Genomic DNA, 25,053 nt, shown 5'->3' on the forward strand with positions numbered 1-25,053 from the left:
GCTTGTTTTTTTTAAATGTCATCAATTTTGCTTATAATTAGCAACACTTAATTAACATGTTAAACACCCCTAAAATATTATAAATAACAATATGTGCAAGAATACTGGGAATGACAATGATTAAAAATAAATAAATGGGAGCAAAACAAATGTCAAGCTCGCAACTTTCACAGGAATATACTGTGCTTTTTAATTATGGCAAACACAAAAAAATAACATCCAAATAAAAATTAAAAAAGTGCAAAATGATAAACAGGATATGAGTTCACATTAGGATACATTCCAAGAGAAAATTGTATTTTACACATCAGAAATGCATTTCGATAATTCCATTTTGCTGAGAGCCGCTCTCTCCTACCATTCAATCCGAGATATCCAAACATCAAAGGATCCTGTCAAAATACAATAGGTCGTATAATGTTAAATCCATGCTAAGTCATACTTTCAAAACCTGTTTTATGTTAGATTATAGTTTGACATTTTTTCGCTCTCAGAATACATGGTCACATTCAGGGACGTCCCTCTTTGTCTGTTGTACAGTGATGTGCAACACTTTACCCAGTACAAAATTTAACACTTAACACACTTTAATGACTTGCCAGTTAAATATTGCCTTTTAAACCACCGTGTATATCACAGATTCAGCACATCTGACAGTTGCTGAAAAAATAACAAAAATACTGCATCTGCTTCAGCCAAAATTGAAAAGGTACTTTTCAGCAAATACATTTTTTTTTTTTTTTTGATATTTCAACTTAATGTCTACTTTTGCCATTTTAAATTAGCACTTGATATGCAAGCACACATTTTGATGTAAATAATGTGAAGTTTTGCATTTATCAAACATTACAGACAGTGTATTCTTTAAGGATGACTCGTAAAATTTCCAATTGTGTTTTAGCATCCATTTCTGCTAAACATTTTCTTTAAAACTTTCCGTATGAATTATTTACTAAGGACAGTGTTTGCTGTACCAATCATATATCAACTTGACAGCCCAAGTGAACATGTGGAAATCATCTCATAACAAAGTCAATATTTGAACCAAAATGTCTGAACAACCCATGCTGTAAGACTAGGTATACACAACAAACCTCTCAGCAAAAACAGCTCTGAACTTCCACACACCCACACACACAAACACACACACACACTTGCTTGCAAGGACCAAATTAAACTCACTCTTTAAGGCCCAAATTAAAAGGTGGTCCAAACGAATCAACTAACAGAATTTTCTAACAGCTCTACAGGGTGGATACAGATGTTCAAGAACACTTTAATAACACAAATAACATTATTTCATATCTTTAAATACAACAATAAAACCAGAGAAGAAGAGACACCAATTCACTCCCTGATGTTCCCTGACATGGACAAAATAACATGTTTCTTTTGGATTTGAGCATTTGGTTGTACACAATTCTTTTCCATGTCAAGATCTGCACAAACAGTGTTCTCCTACTTGCAAGTCTCAGACAAAAATATAGCAAAAAATGCCATGAAACAATGATCCTCCAACACAGATTGTGTATCGTGCTAAACTAAACCCAATAAACAGGCACAGTCTATGACAAGAAAAACAGCTTTTAGAGTTAGGATTCATTTTAACACACTTTATAGCAGTATGTATGTTTAAAAAGCGCAAAACAGATCCATTCGAATAAATACCCATAATGCAGAGTGCATGGCAGTAGCAGATTGGATGGAACGGGTAGTGCTAAAAAGAAAGGTCTGATTGGTTGCTTTATGAAAGCTATAAGTCTATTATATGATGCTCAGAATAAAAGAAGATTTCAAACTTCAACATCAAATCAAAGCAAGTGGACAATTAGCATCTAAACTAAACTATTTTGAAACTGAACAGAACCCAGTTCCAGGAGACCCATTTTAACACTTTTGGACTGACACGCAGGCAAGCAGAAGAGGTAAAGCCTGTACCAGTAAGGGGTTTACCACATATTTAATCAAAAAAAAAAAAAAAAACACACTCTTGATCAGTTTACCTTATTTAATGACACTTTTTTTGGTCAAGAGCTAATGCATCAAATGCATCCTGCATTTTTGACCTCTAAAATAAGTGACCTCTAGGGGCAGTGTTGTGTTCTGAAGGGCTGTTAATTCTGACCCGTTCTGAGAGCTAACATTGTGCTGCACACACTATGCTCTATGCAGCGAGTAGTATATAGCTTGTACTAGGGCACAATATGTAGTGCAGTATGCATTGTAGTATAACGTATGTAATGTAGTGCAAATATGAAGTACACAGCAGGTACCGCAGCCACATGTAGTATGCAATGTGTATTTTAGGGTGCAGAATGTCGTATGCTCTTGTGTCATGTAGTAGGTAGTGTGGAATGTGTAGTATGCAATTTACTAGGGATACACAATATTTGTATTCAAGTGTGTTATAAATGTCAATTTAACAATTGTCTGTATACGTATGCACAAGAATGTGGATGTTAGGGTATGATGATTTAAATTAAAATATGTGTATGCTTAAAAAATAAACTTCTTATTAAAACAGCACTGACTGTTCAGAGGATGTGCAGTTTACTGCCATAAAAGCAATGTCAGTCTAATCGCTAATGTTGGGATGTGGGTCATTATTGTATGGTATCTTTAATATTGTAGTCTGATCCCTATGGGAACTACACTGCTAGCTACAGAAAATACAGTGTTATTCTGCTAATATGTTTTTCAGTGTTAAAATTGGTGCTATTGGAGCAACACGGTTTATCCAGTTGTTATGGGAAATACAGCATTAGCATCAGTGTGCATAAGGCTAAGTGAGTGAGCTAGGCGCGAAAAAAGCACAACACACTCTGGAGGAAAATGTTCAACAGTGCTTTCAGGCCACTAGGAGGCGCAGTCTTAAATACCCACTGGCTCTAAATTTGCAGTCCCTCACTGGTTGGTAGCAGCAGTAGAGGAAATATGTGGGCAGAGCTAGTCGAAAGTTTCCCACCTTCTCCGTAAGTCCTCCACCTTTTTTGGGGGGGGCGTGGCCATTACTGTTGGTGTGGTTGCCATGGTAAGAAGCTCACTAAACGGGTCATGGGGTGCGTCTGTGGAGACTTGCGCAGGCTGGGCAAAAGTAGCCGGAGCAGGAGAGTCCAAGAGGCTTGAGAGAGAGCCACTACTGCTGGAGGACGGAGGAACGCGCCCAGTTGACCACGCCCCTCCTGTTGGGGTCACAACCACAGCAGATGCCTGACCATATACTGAGAATGGGCGAGCAGAGGTGGGGAAGTAGTTGGCACCTGGGGAAGGCATGTAGGCTGTGGTGAAAGGGTTACCTGGGGCAACAGGACTATAGTGCCTTTGTGGCGTGTACTGGGACGTTTGGGTGAAGGGGTTCAGTGACACTGGAGGGGGGAAGGCAGGCAGGTTTGGGGGGTTGGGTCGAGGAGGTATAGGGGGTTTAGAGAGGGATGGGGCAGCCTCGTTCTTCATTGTTCCGCACAGAGGGTCCAACAAGCTGAGCAAGTCCAGTCCCTGTTCCTCGTTTGGCTTCAACAAGTCTGCCTGAGTTTGTGCTTGGGAGTGAGGAGACATATTCAGCGCTTGCCGAAACTCCTGCCCTCCAGTGGACCCCCCTCCCTCCTTCTCGCCGACCTGCTTGACCCCGCGCAGCAGGGTCACAGCTGGTGCCAGCACTGCACCCGGTTCGGGTGTTTTCCGACCTTGGGGACGAGGGATTGTGATAGAAGCCCCCTCAGTCTTCTCTCCACTGGGATTTGAACTGTCTCTGCTGGGTGGGCGTGCCTCAGGGGGTTCCAAGGGTGGCACGGAGAGAGGTCTCTCCCAGGATAGTGACTCTCGGCCAAGCAACGTAGATGGGTCCTCCAGTTGGCTCCAGAGCTTGCTGTACGGATTGGTGGTTTTAAGACCTGGGAGAGTGCGTGTGCGCTCGCCAGAACTAAGATCCATCCGCTGGAGAACAAACAATTAGAACAAGTTTTTAGATAGATAGAGGCCATGAACACAGATAAATATGGTTGCTTTGGAGTGTTTCACAGTTTAGAGTGTTAACAGGAGTGAAAACCGCAAACCAATCCTAAAACAGTAAAGTAGTGACCAGTAAATGTTTATTAAATGCTTCTTGTTTACCGCCGTGAGATGACAAAGCATTGCTATGGTTCTCATCATCAATTATTGTGATTTGGGGAGTGTCTTCTGTATTCTGTGCAAGAGGAACAATAATTTAGGACAGTGTTTCTCAAACCTGATCCTGGAAACACAACAACAGTACACATTTTGGATGTCTCCCTTATCTGACCCATCCATTTCAGGTCTTGAAGCCTACTAACAAGCTGATGAGTTGAATCAGGTGTGTTTGAATACAAGAAGTTGTATTGCCTCCAGGAACAAGGTTGGGAAACAGCGATTTAGGTGATTCTCTTGTGCATTAAATTGTGGCTGTCACTCCCACACCTTTTCAGTGCTTACATAGTCTAACCTGGTAGTTGAAGTTGGCATGTTGTGGGTCTGCCCGAAGCTCCTCCAAACTCCGTGCAGAACTGATTGTAGAGTGTGTGCTGAGAGATGGTTTTGTGGTATTTGTAATTTCTGTACATTCTGGTTCCCCCTGCTGACTACGGAAGGCATCCTGCAACAGGCTCAGGTCAGAGAACTTGTGTAGCACAGGGCTGGACGGAGCAGTGTTACCTTGGAAGCGCTCCCCGACCTCCTCACCTTCTTCCACAAGCTCTGCCTCTTTTAGAGACCTGTATGGCTGGGGCCTAAGTCACATACGCAAACAAAAACACAAATGTGCACAACATCCACACCACAAAACACAAACAAGCACACGCAACACATGCACAAACAAGTACAGACACACATTGTAATTTTCATGTTAGATGAAAAGCTGTTGAAATGGGCAGATATAGTCAACATACAGTAATAATCAAAATCACTTTGCGTAAATAAGCTGTTGCATGCCACAGGCATTACATTTTTAAAATCTAGCCATGCAATAAAACTGATTTAAGCCAGCATTAAAGACACATTTAGCAGGCCGCAGAGTTACTAAATATCATGGTGAACCGTGGCCCCAAAAACCATTTGGACAATTAAAACACACTTAAAAGTATAGTAGTCATTGCATTAGATAACAACAGGCTCTCACAACAGGCTAACATGCTCTCAGGGCCTGATTGAAGACCAAATACTCTGCCCTATTTTGGATTACTTGCAGACCTTTAATAACATAATGCATTAAGGTTGGCTAGAGGAGCACTTCAGTAGTCTAAACAAGTCTAGAGATAGCAAGAGTTTGGACAAGGAGCTGTGTGGCATGCTCAGATCTGAAAGGTTTGATCTTTCTGTTGCTGTATGGACAAATCTGCATAAGTGAGAGGTCGTCATAATATGGTCTGCAAAACAGAGCTGATCTCCAAACACGAAGTTTGACTACCAAAAATATTTGATAGACCAAACACACCACCTAATCCTGGGTATCATGTGGACCTTTAATAACTTATGCAGGGAGGCTAGTGAGAAGAACACTGGAGAAGAGGATGGGGCCAAGCACCAAACCCTGAGGTACCCCTGTGTGTAGTTGATACAGTTCATACTTTAAGTTTGAATGTGTTTTGAACAGTATCAGTATATCTAATGCTTCAACATGGTTTGATATTTTCTAATCTAATGCAATGACATCCGAACATTTTTTTTAGTGTGTCCAAATACCTTTTGGGGCAAAGTAGGTAAAAAGGCCATCAAATATTCACTTTAAGACTAAAAGACATCAATCAAGAATGAAAAGCACTTGAACAGAGACCATTCAAAAGGTGCAGAAAGCATGAAGTGTTCAGGGAAAGCAGCAATGGAGTCGTCATCCTGAGACAGCTCGTCACCCGAAGAGTCCTCACACAGAAACACTGTATAGTGACGAGTTGGACGCACATAACTACAGCGTCAACACGCACACATACAGAGATGCACAGCAGCAACAACAAAAAAAGAAAGCATGAACACAAATTGGTAGAGACAGAGAGCCAAGTATCAGGTGTAACCACACACAAATACACAGATCACAAACAACCATCCCAGTGTGAAAGAGAACACAAGAGTGAGAGAGAGAAGGAAAGAGCAAGTGTTACATGCAATCACACAATCAAGACCACAACATTTTTGCTGTGCTAATTTGTATGTGAGGGATAATGTACAGCCTGCCAGCCACCAGTGTTATCGCTAACTAAAAATATAAAAAAACATGTTTGTCAATTGAAATAAAATGTACTTTGAGTAAAAAACTTTGAATTGAACATTTTGAAATAAAAACCAAAACATAAATAAAAATTAAAACAATACATATTTATTTAAAAAATAAATGAAAGTGACAAAAGTACATAAATTTAGTAAACATTAAAATTAAAAGGAAAACTGAAATGTAAAAGTACACGCTAAATCAAAATATTTAAACAAAATTATAATAGTATATAAATTATACTAAAATAACATTTCCAGCCACTATTGCAAAATAAAAGGAAATCAGGACCCAGATGCAAAGCAGAGGCATCTTGTATTAAACCAAATGAGTTTATTTTAGCATAATGATCAGCTGGCTGTACGTTATCCCACTTATTACATGGATACTAGTCAAATAAAAAAAGAGGGGGAAAAAATTTATGAGTTTTAATTTTTTCATTATTTTTAATTTAAGACTGGCTTAAAGCTTCTCCTTAATAGTTCATTACAAATAAAAACAATTGGCCAAACTACAACATACTGTTACAATATTACATTTATATATTATTACCAATCTGCAAGTTACTTTTTCCTAAGCATAGCTACAATATAGCATGTCTTCTATTTTAAGTTCTCTTTCATCCAGCTCTTTGTATTTCCTACCAGTTCATTGTTCTGAACAGACAAATATACAGTTTAGCGATCATCAAACAAAAAAATCTGACCACTCAATGCCATGGTTGTGGAGCAAAATATTCCATATAGCCGTGCAATAAAAACCAACAGAAGCAAAAAGACCATTGTCTATTTGTTTATGTTTTGCAAAAGCATATGTGAGAAAGGATAAGCATTTAAGTCTTACTGTTCAGGGCTTCCCTCCACCCCAATGTTACTGCGTGGTCTCTTTGCCACCAGAGGACGAGGAGGTCGAGCCTGCAAACACACGCAAATACACGTTTCAAACAGCATCCTAATGTCTAAAAAAGTTCAGGACTTGTTAAATCACTGTTAGGTCAGAGGTTAACTGCTCCCGTCAGGTCAGAGGTCAAAATCCAAGACCTGTGGCAAGAGTGGCAGCCCGAGTAAAGCGCCTTTTAAACCATCCCAAATTGGTAGAGGTTTTCACATTCATTCGGCTCACAGTTTCTTCTATACTAAAAATGAGCTGAAAAGCTTTTTGTTTACACTCTAGCTCTCAAGGTCCAGAATCAGGGCTCGACAGTGGGAGCATTTCACTTGCATTTGTGACTAAAAATAGATGTGTGCGAACTGTAAAATGTATTTAGAAATATACGTGCGAATAAACAGTAAGTCCCCATGGGTTGTGTCAAATTTAAAGTAAAAAAAATCAATTCTTGTACATTTTAAAAGTCCTAATTGTCATTTTAGGAGGTCTTAAATTTGAGGATGGAAAACACGAATAGCAATAAGGCTTAATGTGATTATTGGTGATTATTTATTTGTGAGCGCTGCACGTTCAAAGTCATAACGTGGCCCTGTTGCGCATTCTAGAGGCCCGTGGTTTCAGAGCAGTTCGCACTCAATGTATTTATTTCAAACGATTGCTTATGATCTATTGTCGATTAATTATGAGAATGTTTACTTTATGGTGTTTGTATGATAATGTTTTAGATGGTTGTAAGAGTGCATATTTTAGCTGCCTCATGTTTGATTGAGCAGCTGGAAGCAGTAAAGACATTTCAAAATAAGAGTCCCGGTGTATTTTGATTAAAAGTCCTGCAATATTTTTTTTCTCGTTATTATTGGTATTTCATTACAAAATAAACTTTATCTTTACATTAATTAAATGCTTAGAATATACATAATTATTTAAGTCCCCATGAAATCAACATTTTTTGGCTTTTAGTATGAATATGTTAGCCTTATGGTTGTCTCCAAAACAATGACAAAAAAATACATTTAGAGGATATAAGCTTTCAAAACATACAGCCTCTCACTTCCGCCAATATGGATCAAGGATTTTGATGACATCACTCTGCACTTCAGCTTCTCATCAGATTTTCAGTCCAATCAGATGCTCTCTAGAATCTAAAGCGTCCCGCCCCCTACATTACAAATAGACGTTGAAGCTGCGGCTTAAATCGGTCACTCGTTCACACATTTACTATTTTCTATATAGTGAATGGCACATAGTGCACTATATAGGGGATAGTGAACGATTCAGACAGTGTCCATTGGGGCGAATGAAGTCTGGTTTCACATTAGTGTCTCGCAAACCACTGCCGCACGCACACAGTCTCCTCCGGTCTGGAGACACGGTAGCACAGAGCGGATCACACGCTCAAGTCGCTGCAGACCAGAAAACCTATCGGACCCATTTGAATTCTACACAAAATGCTATATTTTAAAGCAAAATTGAGGAGATTAGCAGGAGAAATGGTTAGACAAGACTCGGCATTAGAAACAGCACTGACGATTAGTAGAGATAACATTGGTGCCATACACCAACATAAATTACACACTTTTCAAACTACACATGCTCTGCATGATTGTTCAGTTTTTCTTTAGTAAAAGTTTCATATTAAATCTAAAAGTGGAATCTACTGTGGCTATCATAAGCTGTCAAATTCGGCTTTGCTGAGCTCAACGGCTCAGGCTGAGCTGTGATATAAACAAAACACTATTGGCCATTTTAAAAAAGGGGAGGAGCTGCTCTATGTCCCGCCCTGTCTTCCTTCTTCAATGGAAATGACATCAACACTGAATAACGCTGAGCGTTTCAAGGCACTTCAGTGACCCTTTGAATAAACATTTTAAAGCAGAAAAAAATTAAGTGTCACACCCTGAGAAGAGATTGAAACCAGAGGAAAAAAAGTTTGTGCGGTGGGAAAGTAAGTGCAAACACACATGATAAACTCATTCATGTGTGTGAGTGAGCATTTATCTGTGGAATAGGAACTGAAGTTAGATCACACAGACATGTAAATACACACGCATGCACACAAACAGTGTCCTGCAGAACACAAATATAACAAACTCCAGTGCAGACGCCAGGTCAGAGGGGAATATTCGAGCTCAGGGTGACAGCTCAGAGGTCAGCGGCATGTACTCACTGGTCGTGTGCTGCGGTGCAGTTTGGAGGGATGGGGGGGAGGGGGGCGTTGTGGCCGCAGGGGCCGTGCCTGATCAGTCTGCTCCAAACATACAAACATGCACACACTTTTATCTATAAAAATATGGTTTCTCTTACACACTTTCTAAAAATGAACAATCCAACACAGACTAAATGGACTGAATCCTAATTACTATGTCCATGTTAACTGAAATAACTTTAATAATTCCCCACACCCACCTGTCCATGTTAACTGAAATAACTTTAATAATTCCCCACACCCACCTGTCCAAAATGAACTGTGATTGGACGTCTCTGGTCCCAGGTGAGGGAGTCTTTGCTGTGTGTGGAGGGTAAGTTGGTGGAGCCAGGCTCTTCTGAGTAGCCATTCTCTGCAAGCTCCTGGAAGTGAACGAGTTTGAATGACAATGCATGCACATTTGTTTATGCAAAAACAATGAATAATTGTGTTCTTGTGTGTGAGGGTGAATGTTTGAACACCTTTTGTTTGAGTCTACTCTTGACTTCTTTGATGCCCATCTTGGCATGGTCTTTGGCCTGTAGAGGAAACATAGAGGAAGATCTCTTACACACAGACAGCACAGAGAAATCTCTCATAATGAAAAGAAAGAAAAATTATGAAATTATATATATCTTATATAAAAGAGAATAATAAAAAATAACCCCTCTCATGGAGAAAACAATAATTCACTCACACAGAGACAGCTGAGAAAGAAGAAGCAAATGTTTACACATGGATACATACAAATTTGTAAACTGTCTTCATTGCAGGATTTGCCTTTGTCTTCACTGTGTTTAAGATGGCCCCACTGCCCCTCTGTAAGCGAAAGATGAAAAAGACATTATCAGATATGAGCAAATTTACACATTCACTCAGTACAGTTCAACCTCTTTAGCACACACAAAAACAAAAATCAAGAAATTTCACCTTCACTGTGAAAAGCCACTGATATGTCTTATCACTGCCTGTAACCGAAATTTTTAACAGACACAAGCAAATTAAAAAACAGTAACATAGAATAACATGAATTTATTAGCTGTACAGTGAGCATACAGACAAAGTGAGAGTCTCTTACCAGCATACTCTCCAATGTTGATCTCCTCCTCAAACTGATCGCTGAACCCTTCACCAGAGTTCAATAGCTCCAGACGGCCATCTATAAACTGCAAACACACACACACAAAATAAAGCAATGATCTCTATGCAGGTGTCTCGCACTGCGAGAAGAACCAATATGACACTTTATAAAAAACAAACTTTTTTTTATCAATTTAAAACAAGTGAAGAAAGAACTCAGAAATAGCTTGAACTGATTATGACTAATAACATGTTAACATGTTATGAATAATAATCAGTGTTGGAACCCATTACAAGTAACGTGAGTTACATAATCAGATTACTTTTACAAGTAACTAGTAAGGTACCGCATTACTTTAAATTTAAAACAAAATATGAGTTACTTTTTCAATCAAGTAACGCAAGTTACTTTGTTTTCCCATTTATGTACTGAGTGCTCTCCAGTCCCCATGTTGAGAGAAATAGTGAGTAAGTGCCGAGGCTTTGTATGTGCTGTGTTAACATGATGGATTTTATATAGTTCTAGACTAAATGTGAACATGTGCATTTACTCAAATGCACAAAAACAGATTCAGCATTTCTCAAAATGAAGAAAAACAGTAAATGCAAACTTGGAATATTACGCAAACCTGCAATAATTAAATATGCTAAATTACGCAAACCTGCAATAATTAAATTCGCTAAATTACACAAGTATACTTTATGTATTTAGTCTCACTTTATGAAACAATGTCTTTGTTGCTGACCTTCGATGATCCAATTTAAACATACCAATAGGCAAAAATTACTTTAGCTGAACATCACATTTGTGTTTAATTTGTTGTTTTTATTGCTAAAGTAAGAGTGTTGAACTTTCTTCTCCTGCATCCTATTCTTGTGCAATCCAGAATGGCAGCAAAGCTGAAAGGTTTGTTTGAGCTACTGTACAGACGTGAATTTGCATTTCCTTCAGCCTGAAATAACTTTCCCCAACACTGCTAATAATCATGATCATTAATATGACTCACTATGTGCATTAATCCAGTGCTTACAATAAAACTCAGCTATACTTTGGGGACAAAATTCCCTGAAAGTTAGCTCTGTGTTTGATTCTAAAATTGCTATTTATACAGAACATGTAAAGCATGAGTATGAGAAGTATGCCAGTGGTATTTCAGTATTATTTATATACAATTGGTTTGGGTTTTTTATATTTTTAATATAGCTTTAATTATTTATTTTATTTCAGTTTTAGTAATTTTAGAACTAAAAACGAAAACAGCTGTTGTTTTATAATACAAAAGATAAACTTATAAGCTTATAAAATAAATGGAGCAATATTCATAATTAGCTTTATATGAAAACAATAAATGTCTATTGCATGCTCTCATTCAGATAGCTAGGTAAACATGTGTAATACCTGTTTAAAGAACTGTAGTTGGATAGCGTTCTGGAGAAACTGTCTCATTGTGCTGGATCTGTGCGTGATGAACGTTTCCTCACTGAACGTGATTGGCTCCTCCTGAACATATGGACACATGGGAAGGAAAAACATGCCGCTTTATACCTGAGCATTTATATTCAGAGAGCTACATGTACTGTCCACTAGAGGACATTGTCTCACAGCTAGCCTGAATATTCTTGCACATTCAACTGCACAAATACCTCATACCTCAAATGCTCAGAGCCAACATTTATAACCATTTATGAGCTTCACTCAGAACCATAAGTACATCAATACTACTAACTTTCTCTCTCACCGGTTCAATGTGTAGCGCGTTCCTGTAACTACCGAACAGAGCTGCCTGCGCCTTCAGAAACGCCCTGGCCACCCCGTCTCCTGTCGTTGAGGAAACTTTTCTTAGGCGGTTCTTTAACGAAGATACCTACAACACACACACGTATATCATCATTATAAATATATTTCATTAACACTTTACAATATGGTCTCATTTGTTAACTGTAACTATGAAACAAACAATGAGCAATATATTTTTACAGCAGTTATTTAAGTGCCCCTATTATGCAAGGCTTGAAATTGCGACCATTTTGGTTGCATATGCTCCCACAATTTAGTCCGTGCGACCTCAAAAATATTTGGAAGCATTTGTGCGAGTGCACATAATTGTTGTGGCGCGACATGTTTTATTTATCTAAAAAAAAGTTAGCTAATTACTGCACAGTTTGTGCCTGATGTGAGCTGATACAGTGACCCATGTTACAATATATTCGGCTCCTGTTATGCTATTTTTAAAGTTTTGCTTAAAAATTTTGCTCTAGAGGCTTTTACAATAGGTTTGCATGCAACCAAAAAATACAATATTCAATGAACTAATGTTAACAGATACAACTTTTTATTTAAAAAAAATATATATTGGTAAATGTTTTAGACATTAACATTAACTAAGATTAATAAATGCTGTAGAAGTATTGGTCATTGTTAGTTCATGTAGTTAACAAATGAAACCTTATAGTAAAGTACCTATATTTCTATATCAGATCATCCCGTCATATCAAAATAAACACTTGCAACTTTTGTGGAGATCTGAGCAGGTTGTGCTTATGCTTATTTACTTACCACATCATTAGGAAGGTTTTGCAGGTCATCAAACGGCGTTTCAAGTGTGTTTGTGTCTACATTGAGAAGTACCACATCATCTAAAGCCATACCTCGCACCTTCTGTTACGGCAACAAACACAGATACACACAAAACTTTCTAAATACAGCCTAGAATTTAGCTACGCTAAAACCAATAACCGCAACATGGAGAAATATGAATATGCATTTATGGTAAAATAAGGTAAAATAAGGTCAAATATACCTCCATGAGACTGGAGTGCACGCCGATGAGGTATGGCATTGGAGCGCTAACAAAGAAAAAAAACGCCACATATCAGTATACTTTATGCCTTTTAAAATGTATTAAATATATGATTATATACAAACATATTTAAAACAAATAATTTTACTTTTACATTTTTAAAAAAGATTTCTATTTTAAATAAATGCTGTTCGTTTGAACTGTCTATTAATCAAAAAAAAAAAAATTTGAAAAAGGTATCAAAGTTTCAATAGAAGCAAATCTACATAGAAGGATCATGTGACACTGAAGACTGGAGTATTACTGCTAAAATTTCAGCTTTGCATCACAGGAATAAATTTCATTTTAAATTGTAATAATATTTCACAATATTACTGTTTTTACTGTGTTTTTGGTCAAATAAATGCAGCCTTGGTGAGCATAAGTGACTTCTTATCTTGATGACTATCTTACCGTTAAATGTATTGTTTGTAATTAAATATGTAAGATATATTTATTAAAATTAATTTAATAAAACCTTAAAATATATTAAAATCTTCTACATCTTGTGAGGAAAGTCTCAGGCCAAATAATAAGGCCAAATAATGCCCTTATTGATATATAAATATGGAGGTGAAGTACTAAGCAGCTTAATTTAAAAACAATAGAAATGGGAGGACCTTCGTAAGTATAGATGAATAAATGTGTGTGCACTCACCAGCAGTAGTCTATTAAATGCTGTGGCAGGACTGGAATGTAAACATGCTGCCAGAACATGGGATATAACATGGCTGCTGCACCATGAACACATGCGGTTAACTGAGAGAGAAAGAGAGGGAGGGGGTTTATTAAAACCCCTAAAACGAGTAAAGAAGCGACCAATGATAGAGAGAGATGGTGGTAGAGATGTTGCTCACAGTACTCAGCTTGCTGCAGCTAATAAGGATTCGTCTTTCGTACAGCATGCTAGCGTACAGATGCAGCATGTTATTCACATCCACTGCTACGAAATACTCGGTCAGATTTCTCTGCAAATAAAGAAAAAGAATTTTTTAAAAATCTGAGCAGTTAAAACATTTTGCATGAGTTTCAATGTGTTGGACATGTTATATTGGACATAGTTAGAAGACGTCAGATACATTTAATTTTCAGACAAGCTTTATCATTTTAAATGTGTGCATTCTGCATTCTCATATTTGTAAAAAGTCCCATCCAAATTGTAATTAGTCACCATTGTAACTTGGTCAAGGTAATAAGACAGACTTACATTTTCAGGTATACTGGGTAATTCCCTAGGATCAGGCACTGTGAAAAACAACTGCTAGAGAGGGACAGAGAATTGTAAAATCTAATTAGAAATGTAATGAGATGTATACAAGATATTAATGTACTATGAACATCTTGTCTGATGAAAGCATGTGTATTTCTGTATATTAGAGGTCTTCACGGGGCCACTTGGATCTGAAAACCCGAGGTTTCGGGTCCAAAACTTTAACGAGTGCCTTGGACATGGGTCGGGTCTGATATTAGTAGCTTCGGGTCTTGGGTAATTTAAAATAAATGGGCTTTTACCAAATGGACCTGAGAAGACACTAATTATTTTATTAAAATATGCCAGCTTTCCACTATTCGTTTCAGGTTTTTAACTATTTTTATTTAAAACAAATAGATATTAAATAATTATATAACAATATTATCTTTCTTCCTTCTCTGTCAATAAACACTTCTATGGGTAAATTACCAAACCCTCTAATTATATCAGCTATTGCTTTTCTTTTTTCTTTTTTCTTTTTGTTAAGTATTTTTAAAAAGTATTTATGCATGTCAGGTCGGGTAAGAAGTGATTTGGGCCGATTCAGGTCAAGGGACCCGAGAAGACCTCTACTGTATATTACCACACTCAAATGCACAGGCACTCCAGGATCAGGGATGTTTAACACATGTAGAGACTCTAACAATTCTCTCCATTGACTGTCCTGTAACACAAATACACAAAGATAAAAAATAAAAAAAATGATAAGATGTTGAATCACTTTAACTAAGCATTGCTACATCAGTTTTACATGCATGCATGTGTGACTTTGCTACACTTCTGGGGTCAAACAGCTGAAAATATCCTCATAAATGATTTACACTACCATTCAAAAGTTTGAAGTTGGTAAGATTTATTTAAATGTAAAAATGTATGTCTCTTATGCTCACCAAGGCTGCATTTATTTAATCTAAATTTAATTTAAAACCGTAATATTGTGAACTATTATTACAATTTAAAATATTTGTAATATAATATTTAATAATAATTTAAATGTCATTTATTCCTGTGATTTAAAGCTGAATTTTCAGCATCATTACTCCAGTCTTCAGTGTCACATGATCCTTTAGAAATCATACTAATATGCTGCTCATGAAAAACCTATAATTTAGGGTCAGGGTTTCAGTTTTTCAAGGGAATTGTAATTAAGGCCTTAATGTAAAGTAGGAAATCAGTGAGAAATCCTCATTTACATGGCTAACTAAATGTGTATGTGTACATTTGTGCATACAAGACCCAGTGACATATGATATATGACCTTTATTGTCATACGTGCACCACTGACCTGTCCTTTGGTTGAATAGTCAGCCAGGATATTCAACAGCTTGTAAAACACCTCAAACCAGGGCAGGTAGCTGAACAGACACAGATAGACTATAATTAGATAAACTTGATCTGCAGGAGGTGGATGACAAAAATAGTTTCTTTTAAATGAAAATGTAAACTTGTACTCTCAAAACCAACAATTTGTACCTGAGGATGCAGTGACAGCTGTGAGCTCCCGATGAGAGGCGACAGAAACCAAAGCGCTGTTTACTCTCGATATCCGTTAGAACAAAGGTGAAGTTCTGCCCCACGTGGCCCACTGACATACTGAAGGACAAGACAGGGTCAAAGACAAAATTAGAGTCAAAACGTATAAAAAAGGATTAAGAGAAGCTGGAATTAGTACAAGACAGTGATGCTGGAGGCCCTTCAAAAAAGAGAGTAAAAATGAGGTTCCTCAATAACTAAACAGATTAAAGATTGCATGTAACATTACCTGTCCATATTGAAGGGGAAACAAAACTTTGGGATAGTCTGTAACGTTTCCTGAAAACAGATTGAGAGAAAAAAAGAATTCATACACTACCAGTCAAAAGTTGAGTAATTAGAAACTATTTTATGTTTTTGAAAGAAGTCTCTTATGCTCACCAATGCTGCATTTATTTGATTAAAAATAAAGTAAAAACAGTAATATTGTGAAATGTTATTACAATTTCAAATTACTGTTTTCTATTTGAATATATTTTAAATGTAATTTATTCCTGTGATGGTAAAGCTGTATTTTCAGCATCATTACTGTAGTCTTCAGTGTCATATGATCCTTTTTTATATGCTGATTTTGCTATGAATTATTATCAATTATCATTGGTGCTCAATTATTAATAATGGTTCTTCTGATCAATGTTGAAAACTGTTTTTGCTGCTTAATATTTTTGTGGAAACTGTGATACTTTTTTTAAATAATTCTTTGATGAATCGAAAGAACAACATTTATTTGAAATGGAATTTTTTTGTAACATTATAAACGTCTTTACTGTCATATTAATTTCTTTAAATATTACTTACTCAAAACTTTTGAATGGTAGTGCATCACAGTTTCCCAAAAAAATATTACTCCAGTTTTCAACATTGATAATTAAGAAATGTTCCTTGAGCATCAAATCAGCATATTAGAATGATTTCTGAAAGATCATGTGACACAGAAGAAAATTCAGCTTTGCGTTACAGGAATAAATCACATTTTGAAATATATTAAAATCGAAAACAATCATTTTAAATTGAAATAATATTTCGCAATATACTATTACTGTATTTTTGATCAAATAAATGCAGCATTGGTGAGCATAAGAGACTACTTTCAAAGACATTAATAAATCGTCATTATTCCATATATTTGACCTACTGTACAGTAAAACATAATTATTAACTTCATTCACACAAAAGGCCAAAATGTACAGATGACACTGTGTGTGGGACTACCATAGTATCCAAACCCTTGTGTGTGAACGGTCGCTCTGTTACCCCTCCATATGGACTTGAGCCCCCAGGGGTGTGTGAACGTGTGAGTGTGAGTGTGAGTGTGTGTGTGTGTGTGTGTGTGTGTGTGTGTGTGTGTGTGTGTGTGTGTGTGTGTGTGTGTGTGTTTTCCTGCCCTCATCTGTGTCAGGAGTTAGGGATTATCCCTGGAACAATAGCAAGGGAGGGGACACGGCCCAGATTACAGAGCTTCACCGCTGGTTTCTGACACCCAGATCGTCCTCTGGGACCACTGGACCCAACAATCAGGGTGAGTAAAGCTGCATGTGTGCTGAGACACTGTGAAATTACAAACAACTGGTACACACTTCAGATCCAGTTATACACACACACCAGCTTTAGTAGGTGATGTCATCATGGCAATGCATCATTAACGTTTCAAACCAGTTGCTGTGTCTGATATCGCTTCCCATTCCCCATTTAATGCATTATATATTCCTTGATTCCTCCAATCTTTATTTCACTATTTTTACAAGTCATCATCATTTGATTTTAAAAATTGTATAAACTATAATATTTCTTAAAAAAATTATATATATATATATATATATATATATATATATATATATATATACTACTGTTTGAATACTATACTACTGTTCAAAATATTTTTTTAAATAAGTTTTATTCGGCAAGGACGCACATTTATAACATTACAAAATATTAAAATTTCAAATAAATGCTGTTCATTCTATCCATCAAAAATCTTGAAAAAAAAAAGCCATCACTGTTTACACTAAAAAATAAAGCTGAGCTGAACTAAACAGTTTTCAGCATCGATAATAATAATAAGAAAAATGTTAGAATGATTTCTGAAGGATCATGTGACACTGAAGACTGGAGTAATGATGCTGGAAATTCAGCTTTGATCACAGGAATAAATTACATTAAAATAATATATTAACATAGAAAACAGTTATTCAAAATTGTAATAATATTTCACAATATTACTGTTTTTACTGTATTTTTGATCAAATAAATGCAGCCTTGGTGAACAGAAGAGATTTATTTTAAAAACATTAAGAAATCTTTCAGACCCCAAACATTTAATTGTGTACAATTTTATTTGTGTACAATTTGGTTTGGTGTACAACAATTTAGTTGTTTACAATTATAAATTAATTAATACAATTATTTATAATTAGAAAATAACTATTCTAATTATGAACAAATATTTTTTTGCTATTCATTTGTTGGTAACGCTATTAAGATTTAATTCAAATGACCAAAAAAAAGTTATCACCTTAAGGTAACATGTTTGTCAACTATAGTGAATGTTATGATGTCTTTATTATAGATTTAAACAAAAGTGATCTTATCCAGGTACAAAAAACTGCTCAGTACAGATAAGAGAGTTGACATATTAAAAGAAACTGAGCACTCTCAGGCACACAGTATTTACATCAGCATATATATGTGCTTGCTAAGTCCCCTTATATAGTGTATCATTCCCTATATATGGAGTAAACAGATTTTGGATCCAGCAAACGCATCTTTTCTTTCATTTCCTCTTTGTTAGCCTGAGTCAGAATCCTAAGCAAGTTTGTTAAAACTGCATAAAGACGGTGTTTGGTACCATGGACCCTCTCAGAGAATTACAACCAATCTCTAGTGGTTTAAACTCCATCTGCCAGAACAGGTGCTCATTGCATTATCACTGAGGTGAACAGCAATTATGAGATCCCCACCCCAACATCCCCAGAGAGAGAGAGCAAATAATGAGGCGCAAACCTGGTCAGCGTATGTGTCGGGGAAACTCCTTCGCACCTCTGGTCCTGAGAAGAACACACAAATCATATTATAACAATATATAGACAAATACGGAGATAAAAACGTCTGTTTTCTATACAAGCATGGTCTCCACATGTTGCCAGCCAACCTTATCATTATTATCATACAGTTTCAGATGCAGAATTCAAAACACAATGATTTATTTTCTTTGGTTTAATATGTAAAAACGATGAACCGTACACAATAAGAACAGGCACATGAAAATTTAAGTAAATGTCATCAATTTTGATTACTTCCAGATTTTGAGATACTTTCAGCCAAACTGCATCTTTGAGCACCGTACATGTTATTGTCAGACTAGGATGAAACAAACCCTGCATAGTGACATATTTAGGTTATCTTAAGTTTCACTGTCAAATATAAATAAGGGTTGAGATACTGACACAACACTTCTGGGCTGATCTGAAAGGGTTTCCACTGATTTCAGAGGGATATGTGAATGTGTGGATGTGTGCATCATGGGAGGGCTTGTCTCAGGAGAAAACACCCAAGATGCTTTGCTCCTGCTGCCCTCATCAAACCATACGGTCACTAAGCAACAGTCGCCTAGAGGTCTGCATTGGAGGAGTTCTCAAACAGCTCACGTACATATTATTACCAAAGACTTTGATATAAAAAGATGGTGCACTCATATTACTATGAATGGGAGAAAGTGCAACGCGCAATATGGCGGAATAAGCCCCATCTTCTGAATAAGAGCCAACTGGCACTGCAGCTGCAGTTAGAAGCTCCTGTTGCTTTAGAAACAGTCAGTGTTCTGAGACGAGCACTTATGACTGTGCATGCACATTGCTAAAAAAAATCAGTTTTTTGTCATGATATGAGCATTTACAAACAAAATGTATGAGGCAGTTAGATATTATTGTTGATTTCAAATATGAACGATGGCTACTGAGTAAAATGACTTGCCTTAAAGGGACTGTGATTTTACACACACTACCATTCAAAAGTTTGGAGTCAGTAAGATTGTCTTTTTTGAAAAAAAAAAATATAGAAATGATGTTACAAAAGATTCCTATTTCAAATAAATCATGTTCTTTTGAAATTTCTATTCTATTCCAAAACAAATATTAAGCAGCACTCATTTTGAACTCTTTTTAACATTGATAATATTATGAAATGTTCCTTGAGCAGCAAATCATCATATTAAAATGATTTCTGAATGATCATGTGACACTGAAGAAAATTCAACTTTGCATCACAGGAATAAATTATGTTTTGAATTACGTCAAAATAGAAAACAGGTCATTTAAATTGCACTAATATTTCAAAATATTACTGTATTTTTTTTATCAAATAAATGTATAAGAGACCAAATAAATGTCAAAAATCTTACTGGCCCCAAACGTACATAGTATATATGTTTACTTGCTACTAAATGTCTCAAACAACTCTTGTCTCAATCTCTTTCAGATATTTAATGACATCAAACTCATTAAAGTGCCCCTATTATGGTTTTTCAAATATATTACCTTTCATGCAGTGTATAATAAAGCTGTTTGTAAATGTAAACGTTCTGCGAAGTTGTAAAGTCAAAAGTGCACGATAAATAAAGTTATTTTCTCCCAAAAGAAAGAACCGACTCTGAACCATCCGTACCAGTCGTTTGTAATTTGAATCATACTGCGTTGCGGTTCTATGTCACTAGATAAGACATTTGCATATTGCATAATGCCCACGTTGTCCGCCTGCGAACAACTTGACCAGGCCTCAAACACGTCCTTTCACTGACGATACTGGCGACTGCTTCTCAAATCTCAGAGTTCAACGCGGGATTCGCAAAACGCTTGCTCTTGAAATATGGGTCAGTACCCAGTTTATTTGGACCAGCTTGCTCCTCAGAATCACAACCTGTAAGTATGAATAGTTATTGATGTATATATTTTCTACCGGGTGTTCAAAAAACGTAGTACTTTTGCTAAGCAGCTGTGGGCCACTATTACCTAAAACTGTCTATTAATGCATATTGTCTGTCATTCTTTGAGTAAAGATAAAGGATGGAGCAAGATTTGTTTTACAAACGTTTGTTACATCAGTCATTCATGTAGTGCTGGGCAAACATATGCACCGTTATTGAGTATATACAGTTCCCGCATGTGCACAGCAATAAATTAGAAACATACACATCCGTTTGTTGATGGACATACTCTTGTTAATGCTGATGGTGAGGAATTACAGTTGCAACATCTCTTAATGTACCTCAAACTGAGTAGTGTATCACTGAGAAATGTCCTGCTCGAGTCGTCTTAGCGATGGAGGATCAGGTTGAATAACTACAGTAGTTCTTCCAGCGTTTCATAATCGGACTAGCGCTCGGATTGATATGGTAAAATCGACGTCATCGTTATTGTCTTTACAGTGTGTACAATCACTGAGCTTTAGGAAGCCTCAGGACGGAACTGAAGTTTAGTTACTGTTTTTTGACCTTTGATGCATGTAAACCTGTTGTATAAGACCTCCCAAACAAAATTTGGAGCCTGTAAAATAGCATAATAGGGGCACTTTAACTGTAGAGGCCGGTTCTTCCTCAGAAGTGCTCACCATAGCAGCCTGTTCCTTATAAACAGGTTTCCTGGTGGACTGATAATACACACCAGGATCTTTTGTTCATTTAAGCGCTTGAACCCACACACTCCCAATGCACTAAATCACTCAGCAGGCCTTTGACTGCATTCCTGATCACAAACCAGGAAATGACGTGAGTTACACTTTAATATGTGTTTTTTAGATTCACTCAATGGACCACTACAAACTTAAATCTCTCCAGGCTAACAGCCAGGCTAATCTTGTATATTTATCATATATGTAGCCAAATTTTCTTATCTTGCTCTTCCTTACTTGATACTGAGAATTCTATTTAAAAAGAAATACAACAGATCATTCTGAGGAAGTACAGTATGTGTGGGCGACATGAATATTTTTAGAAGTATGTCACATTTCTGAAACAGTGAGAGGACTCACCAGAGCCAGCCGTCCCAGAATGCACCACCTCCATGTACACCTCAAAGGTTGAGCCGGGGCTCTCCCTGAAACATAAATAGCACAGGAAGGGTCAGAGGTCAAATATGGATATACTCTAAGGAATGTGAAGACTAACTAAGGCTTTTAAAAGAAAATCAACAGTAAAATTTTGCATTCAAAAATCTGCCCTTATTATATTACAACAAATTCCCCATTTGAACCCAAAAATTATAGTTCCACTGACTTGAGATGTAATAACAACATAGCTGACCACATTACTAAATATCTTGGCCACAAAGATACACACTGTCTGCAACATAGCAAAAAACATCTTACTTGTAGTTTTGAGAACAGGTTTTAACATTTATTTATATGAGCACTTTGACCTATATAAAGTCAGCCAACAAATTAAAAACAAAAAAATAGCCTAACTAAATTGCTCTTGTTGTATAGCTAAAACTAAAGACGTGTGGGACCATGATATGACGTTAGATTAATAGTCACATTCACCATGTTACAGAAATTACTAGGCTTGTCTAGTGAAAAGAGGATCTTATCTGACTAGTGACTACCATAACAGAAACCACAAAATAATCTTTTCATCTGATCAGAAATGAAAATTAAGTTCCTGAAAGTCAATAAACCTAGGCCACCAAAAAAAATAAAAAATTAAAAAAATTAAAAAGAATAACAGCATTAGCGCGGTTTCTTTAATGTTTGCAAATATTTTACAAGTATTGCAGAAACCATGTTATGGGATAATTAAAATTAAGATGGTGGTCAGAATGTGCATTAAATATACTAGACACAAATGCATAAGGATACTGAATATTTTCAACAACTTCACTATATATAACCTAAATATGATCTGGAAATGATTGTTTAATTTAGATATCTAATACCTCTACTATCAACTATGAAAAGCAAGATCAACAAACTTCACAAACTGAATGACTGTCTTTTTTCCATGTGTACAAGAGAAGCTTTTTAGTGAGCGAAAATATGTTTATATCTGACTTTGCTCTGTCCTTCATGCTGTTTCCAAAAACATCTTATCGTGGGCCAATTTTAAACCCTGAAAAACACTGTTACCACAGACTGCTCTTTATCATGTCTTATTCATACAATGCATTGAATTACCAAAGCAAGTAGTAAGCGTCACTGAGCTGGAAACAATGTAATAGACTCCAGAACCTTCACTGAAATGCATGTGTCTGCTTTATTTTACATAGATATGCATTTCTTTTATCAAGCTGTGAAAATTATGTCTTATTAACATAACAAAATTGACAGTAATTCATCCATGCAGGACATGTAAACAATCAGTCTCATGGACTTCATGTGTCTCCAGTAACTTACTGCAAAAATGCACAACCCTCCAGGTAATATAATACATGAAAACATAATTAAGTGCTGCATTTATCATACAAATAACTAAACAAACACCCAAATCCGCAAAGCAAAGTCTCTCTCTCTGTCGCAACAAGTCTAAACAGGCCTTTTAGGGAGGTCAGAACTCGCATTTATAACAACACTGTATGTCACACAAAAGGGGAGAGAGACATTGACGCTTACTTGATACGAGAGCCCATTGTATCCTTTATTCAAATCCAATCCCTTCCTCAGAATTATGTGACAATAACCCGCTGTCGGAGTTATATTTCCCGTTACCCCCGTCACATACTGCACAGGAACGCCATGGTCTCCACGCGCGGATCACGGTACTACGGCCTTGGTGAATTATGGGAGTTGTAGTTTTTAAGGCGTGTCTGCGGTTGTCAGTCGATAGAGCGCCGAACTACATTTCCCACAGAGCCGTGACGTACGAGTCTCCTGACACAGAAGGGAGTGTAGTATGATGCCTGGGCATTGCAACAATGAATTGCAATAACAACTGTTACAGCTGTATGACAGATGATCAGTGTGGATGTGTTTGTTGTAAGGGGTGCTGTGGCTGAGTCAGAGACTAAAACTACTGTGGTACACTTTATGAAAGGAGAATGTATCCTACAGTGGTATTTTGATGATGGTGTTGCCAAACGGAGCCTGTTGATGTGAAATAAACTTCAGTTCAGGTTGCTGGTGGTGTTTATGATATTGTTCTTTCTTTCTTTAGACTTCTCATAAACAAAGATTTTCATCCTAAATCAATGGTAGGCTATAGGCTATCCTATCCTAACCCACACAAACATTGTTTCTGAATGTTGTGAAAACTTTTAAGATTAAATCATGCTTGCAGTATAGGCTATCCTGCAAACATTTTTTTGCCAGAATATACATTAGTTGGCCTAATTTTGTAGGCCCTATCCAAAATTTCCATTAGCCTATATCCACAATAAAAATTTAGCTCTGATTGGATGACAGCCTATTTCTAGATATAGTGATTTTGTTTGAGGAAAATATATTTTTCATGGGGTTGCACTGCATACTGCATTTTCCTGTTTCAGAATAGAATAGAATAGAATAGAATAGCTATCACACAAGCAACATATAGGCTATACATTGTTTAACGTGAAGGAGCTATTTCTTCATAACTGATTTCTTAAATGACTTTCATTATAAACAGTCAGGTAAGATGAGTTGCACGCGGGAAAACAGCGATTACAAAAGCTGCTGTCTCTAAGCGCGCAGGACTAGCCTATTATTTAAAAGTCTGTTTAAGGCGACAGATCTTCACAAGCCCTGATACTGCGCGCATGCAACTATACCCCGTCCACTCTTACCGAAAGGAAACGGACAACTAAAGACGGCAAGACTACAATTAAAGACAACTGGACTTCCCTGACCGGGATAGCCTATATTGATGAAGACAGGCACGCGCACAGGTGACAACACGCAGCTTCTACCTGCATCTCCGCGCAACATCCTCCTTCGATTCGGGAAGCTGTTGTCGCAAACAAAGTTTCTGATTGCAGTTTATTTATTTCGAACATCCTTGAGCACATGGATGACCTCCTCTTTAGAGACATCTCATCATTTTCCACTCAAAGGAGGTAAAATATTCATATTGTGCTGGAGGAGAGGAGCTATCAGCTGTTAC

General features: G+C 36.8%; 1 protein-coding gene across 6 annotated transcripts; it reads right to left on the reverse strand.

Moving 5' to 3' along the window:
• Positions 1-152: 152 nt before the first annotated feature.
• Positions 153-23,747, reverse strand: dennd1a (DENN/MADD domain containing 1A). Of its 6 annotated transcripts, none has more exons than XM_084136659.1 (24): positions 23,589-23,747; positions 22,014-22,078; positions 18,993-19,036; positions 16,222-16,271; positions 15,933-16,052; positions 15,745-15,814; positions 15,043-15,123; positions 14,415-14,468; positions 14,065-14,175; positions 13,866-13,966; positions 13,169-13,214; positions 12,925-13,026; positions 12,107-12,232; positions 11,767-11,868; positions 10,366-10,453; positions 10,218-10,255; positions 10,035-10,106; positions 9,770-9,826; positions 9,554-9,670; positions 9,270-9,347; positions 7,058-7,128; positions 5,786-5,914; positions 4,460-4,742; positions 153-3,933 (listed from the first exon to the last, which is right to left on the reverse strand). In XM_084136659.1, the coding sequence occupies exons 1-24, from the start codon at positions 23,603-23,605 to the stop codon at positions 2,947-2,949; spliced, it is 3,009 nt and encodes a 1,002-aa protein (XP_083992785.1). In that variant the 5' UTR covers positions 23,606-23,747; the 3' UTR covers positions 153-2,946. The 6 variants fall into 6 exon arrangements, with proteins under 6 accessions (XP_083992785.1, XP_083992786.1, XP_083992788.1 ...); XM_084136660.1 differs by having other exon boundaries at positions 14,415-14,465; positions 23,589-23,733; XM_084136662.1 differs by lacking the exon at positions 9,270-9,347 and having other exon boundaries at positions 14,415-14,465; positions 23,589-23,733.
• Positions 23,748-25,053: the final 1,306 nt, after the last annotated feature.

Source organism: Abramis brama (genome assembly GCF_963993115.1).
Source record: "Abramis brama genome assembly, chromosome: 15".
NCBI classification, from domain to species: domain Eukaryota; kingdom Metazoa; phylum Chordata; class Actinopteri; order Cypriniformes; family Leuciscidae; genus Abramis; species Abramis brama.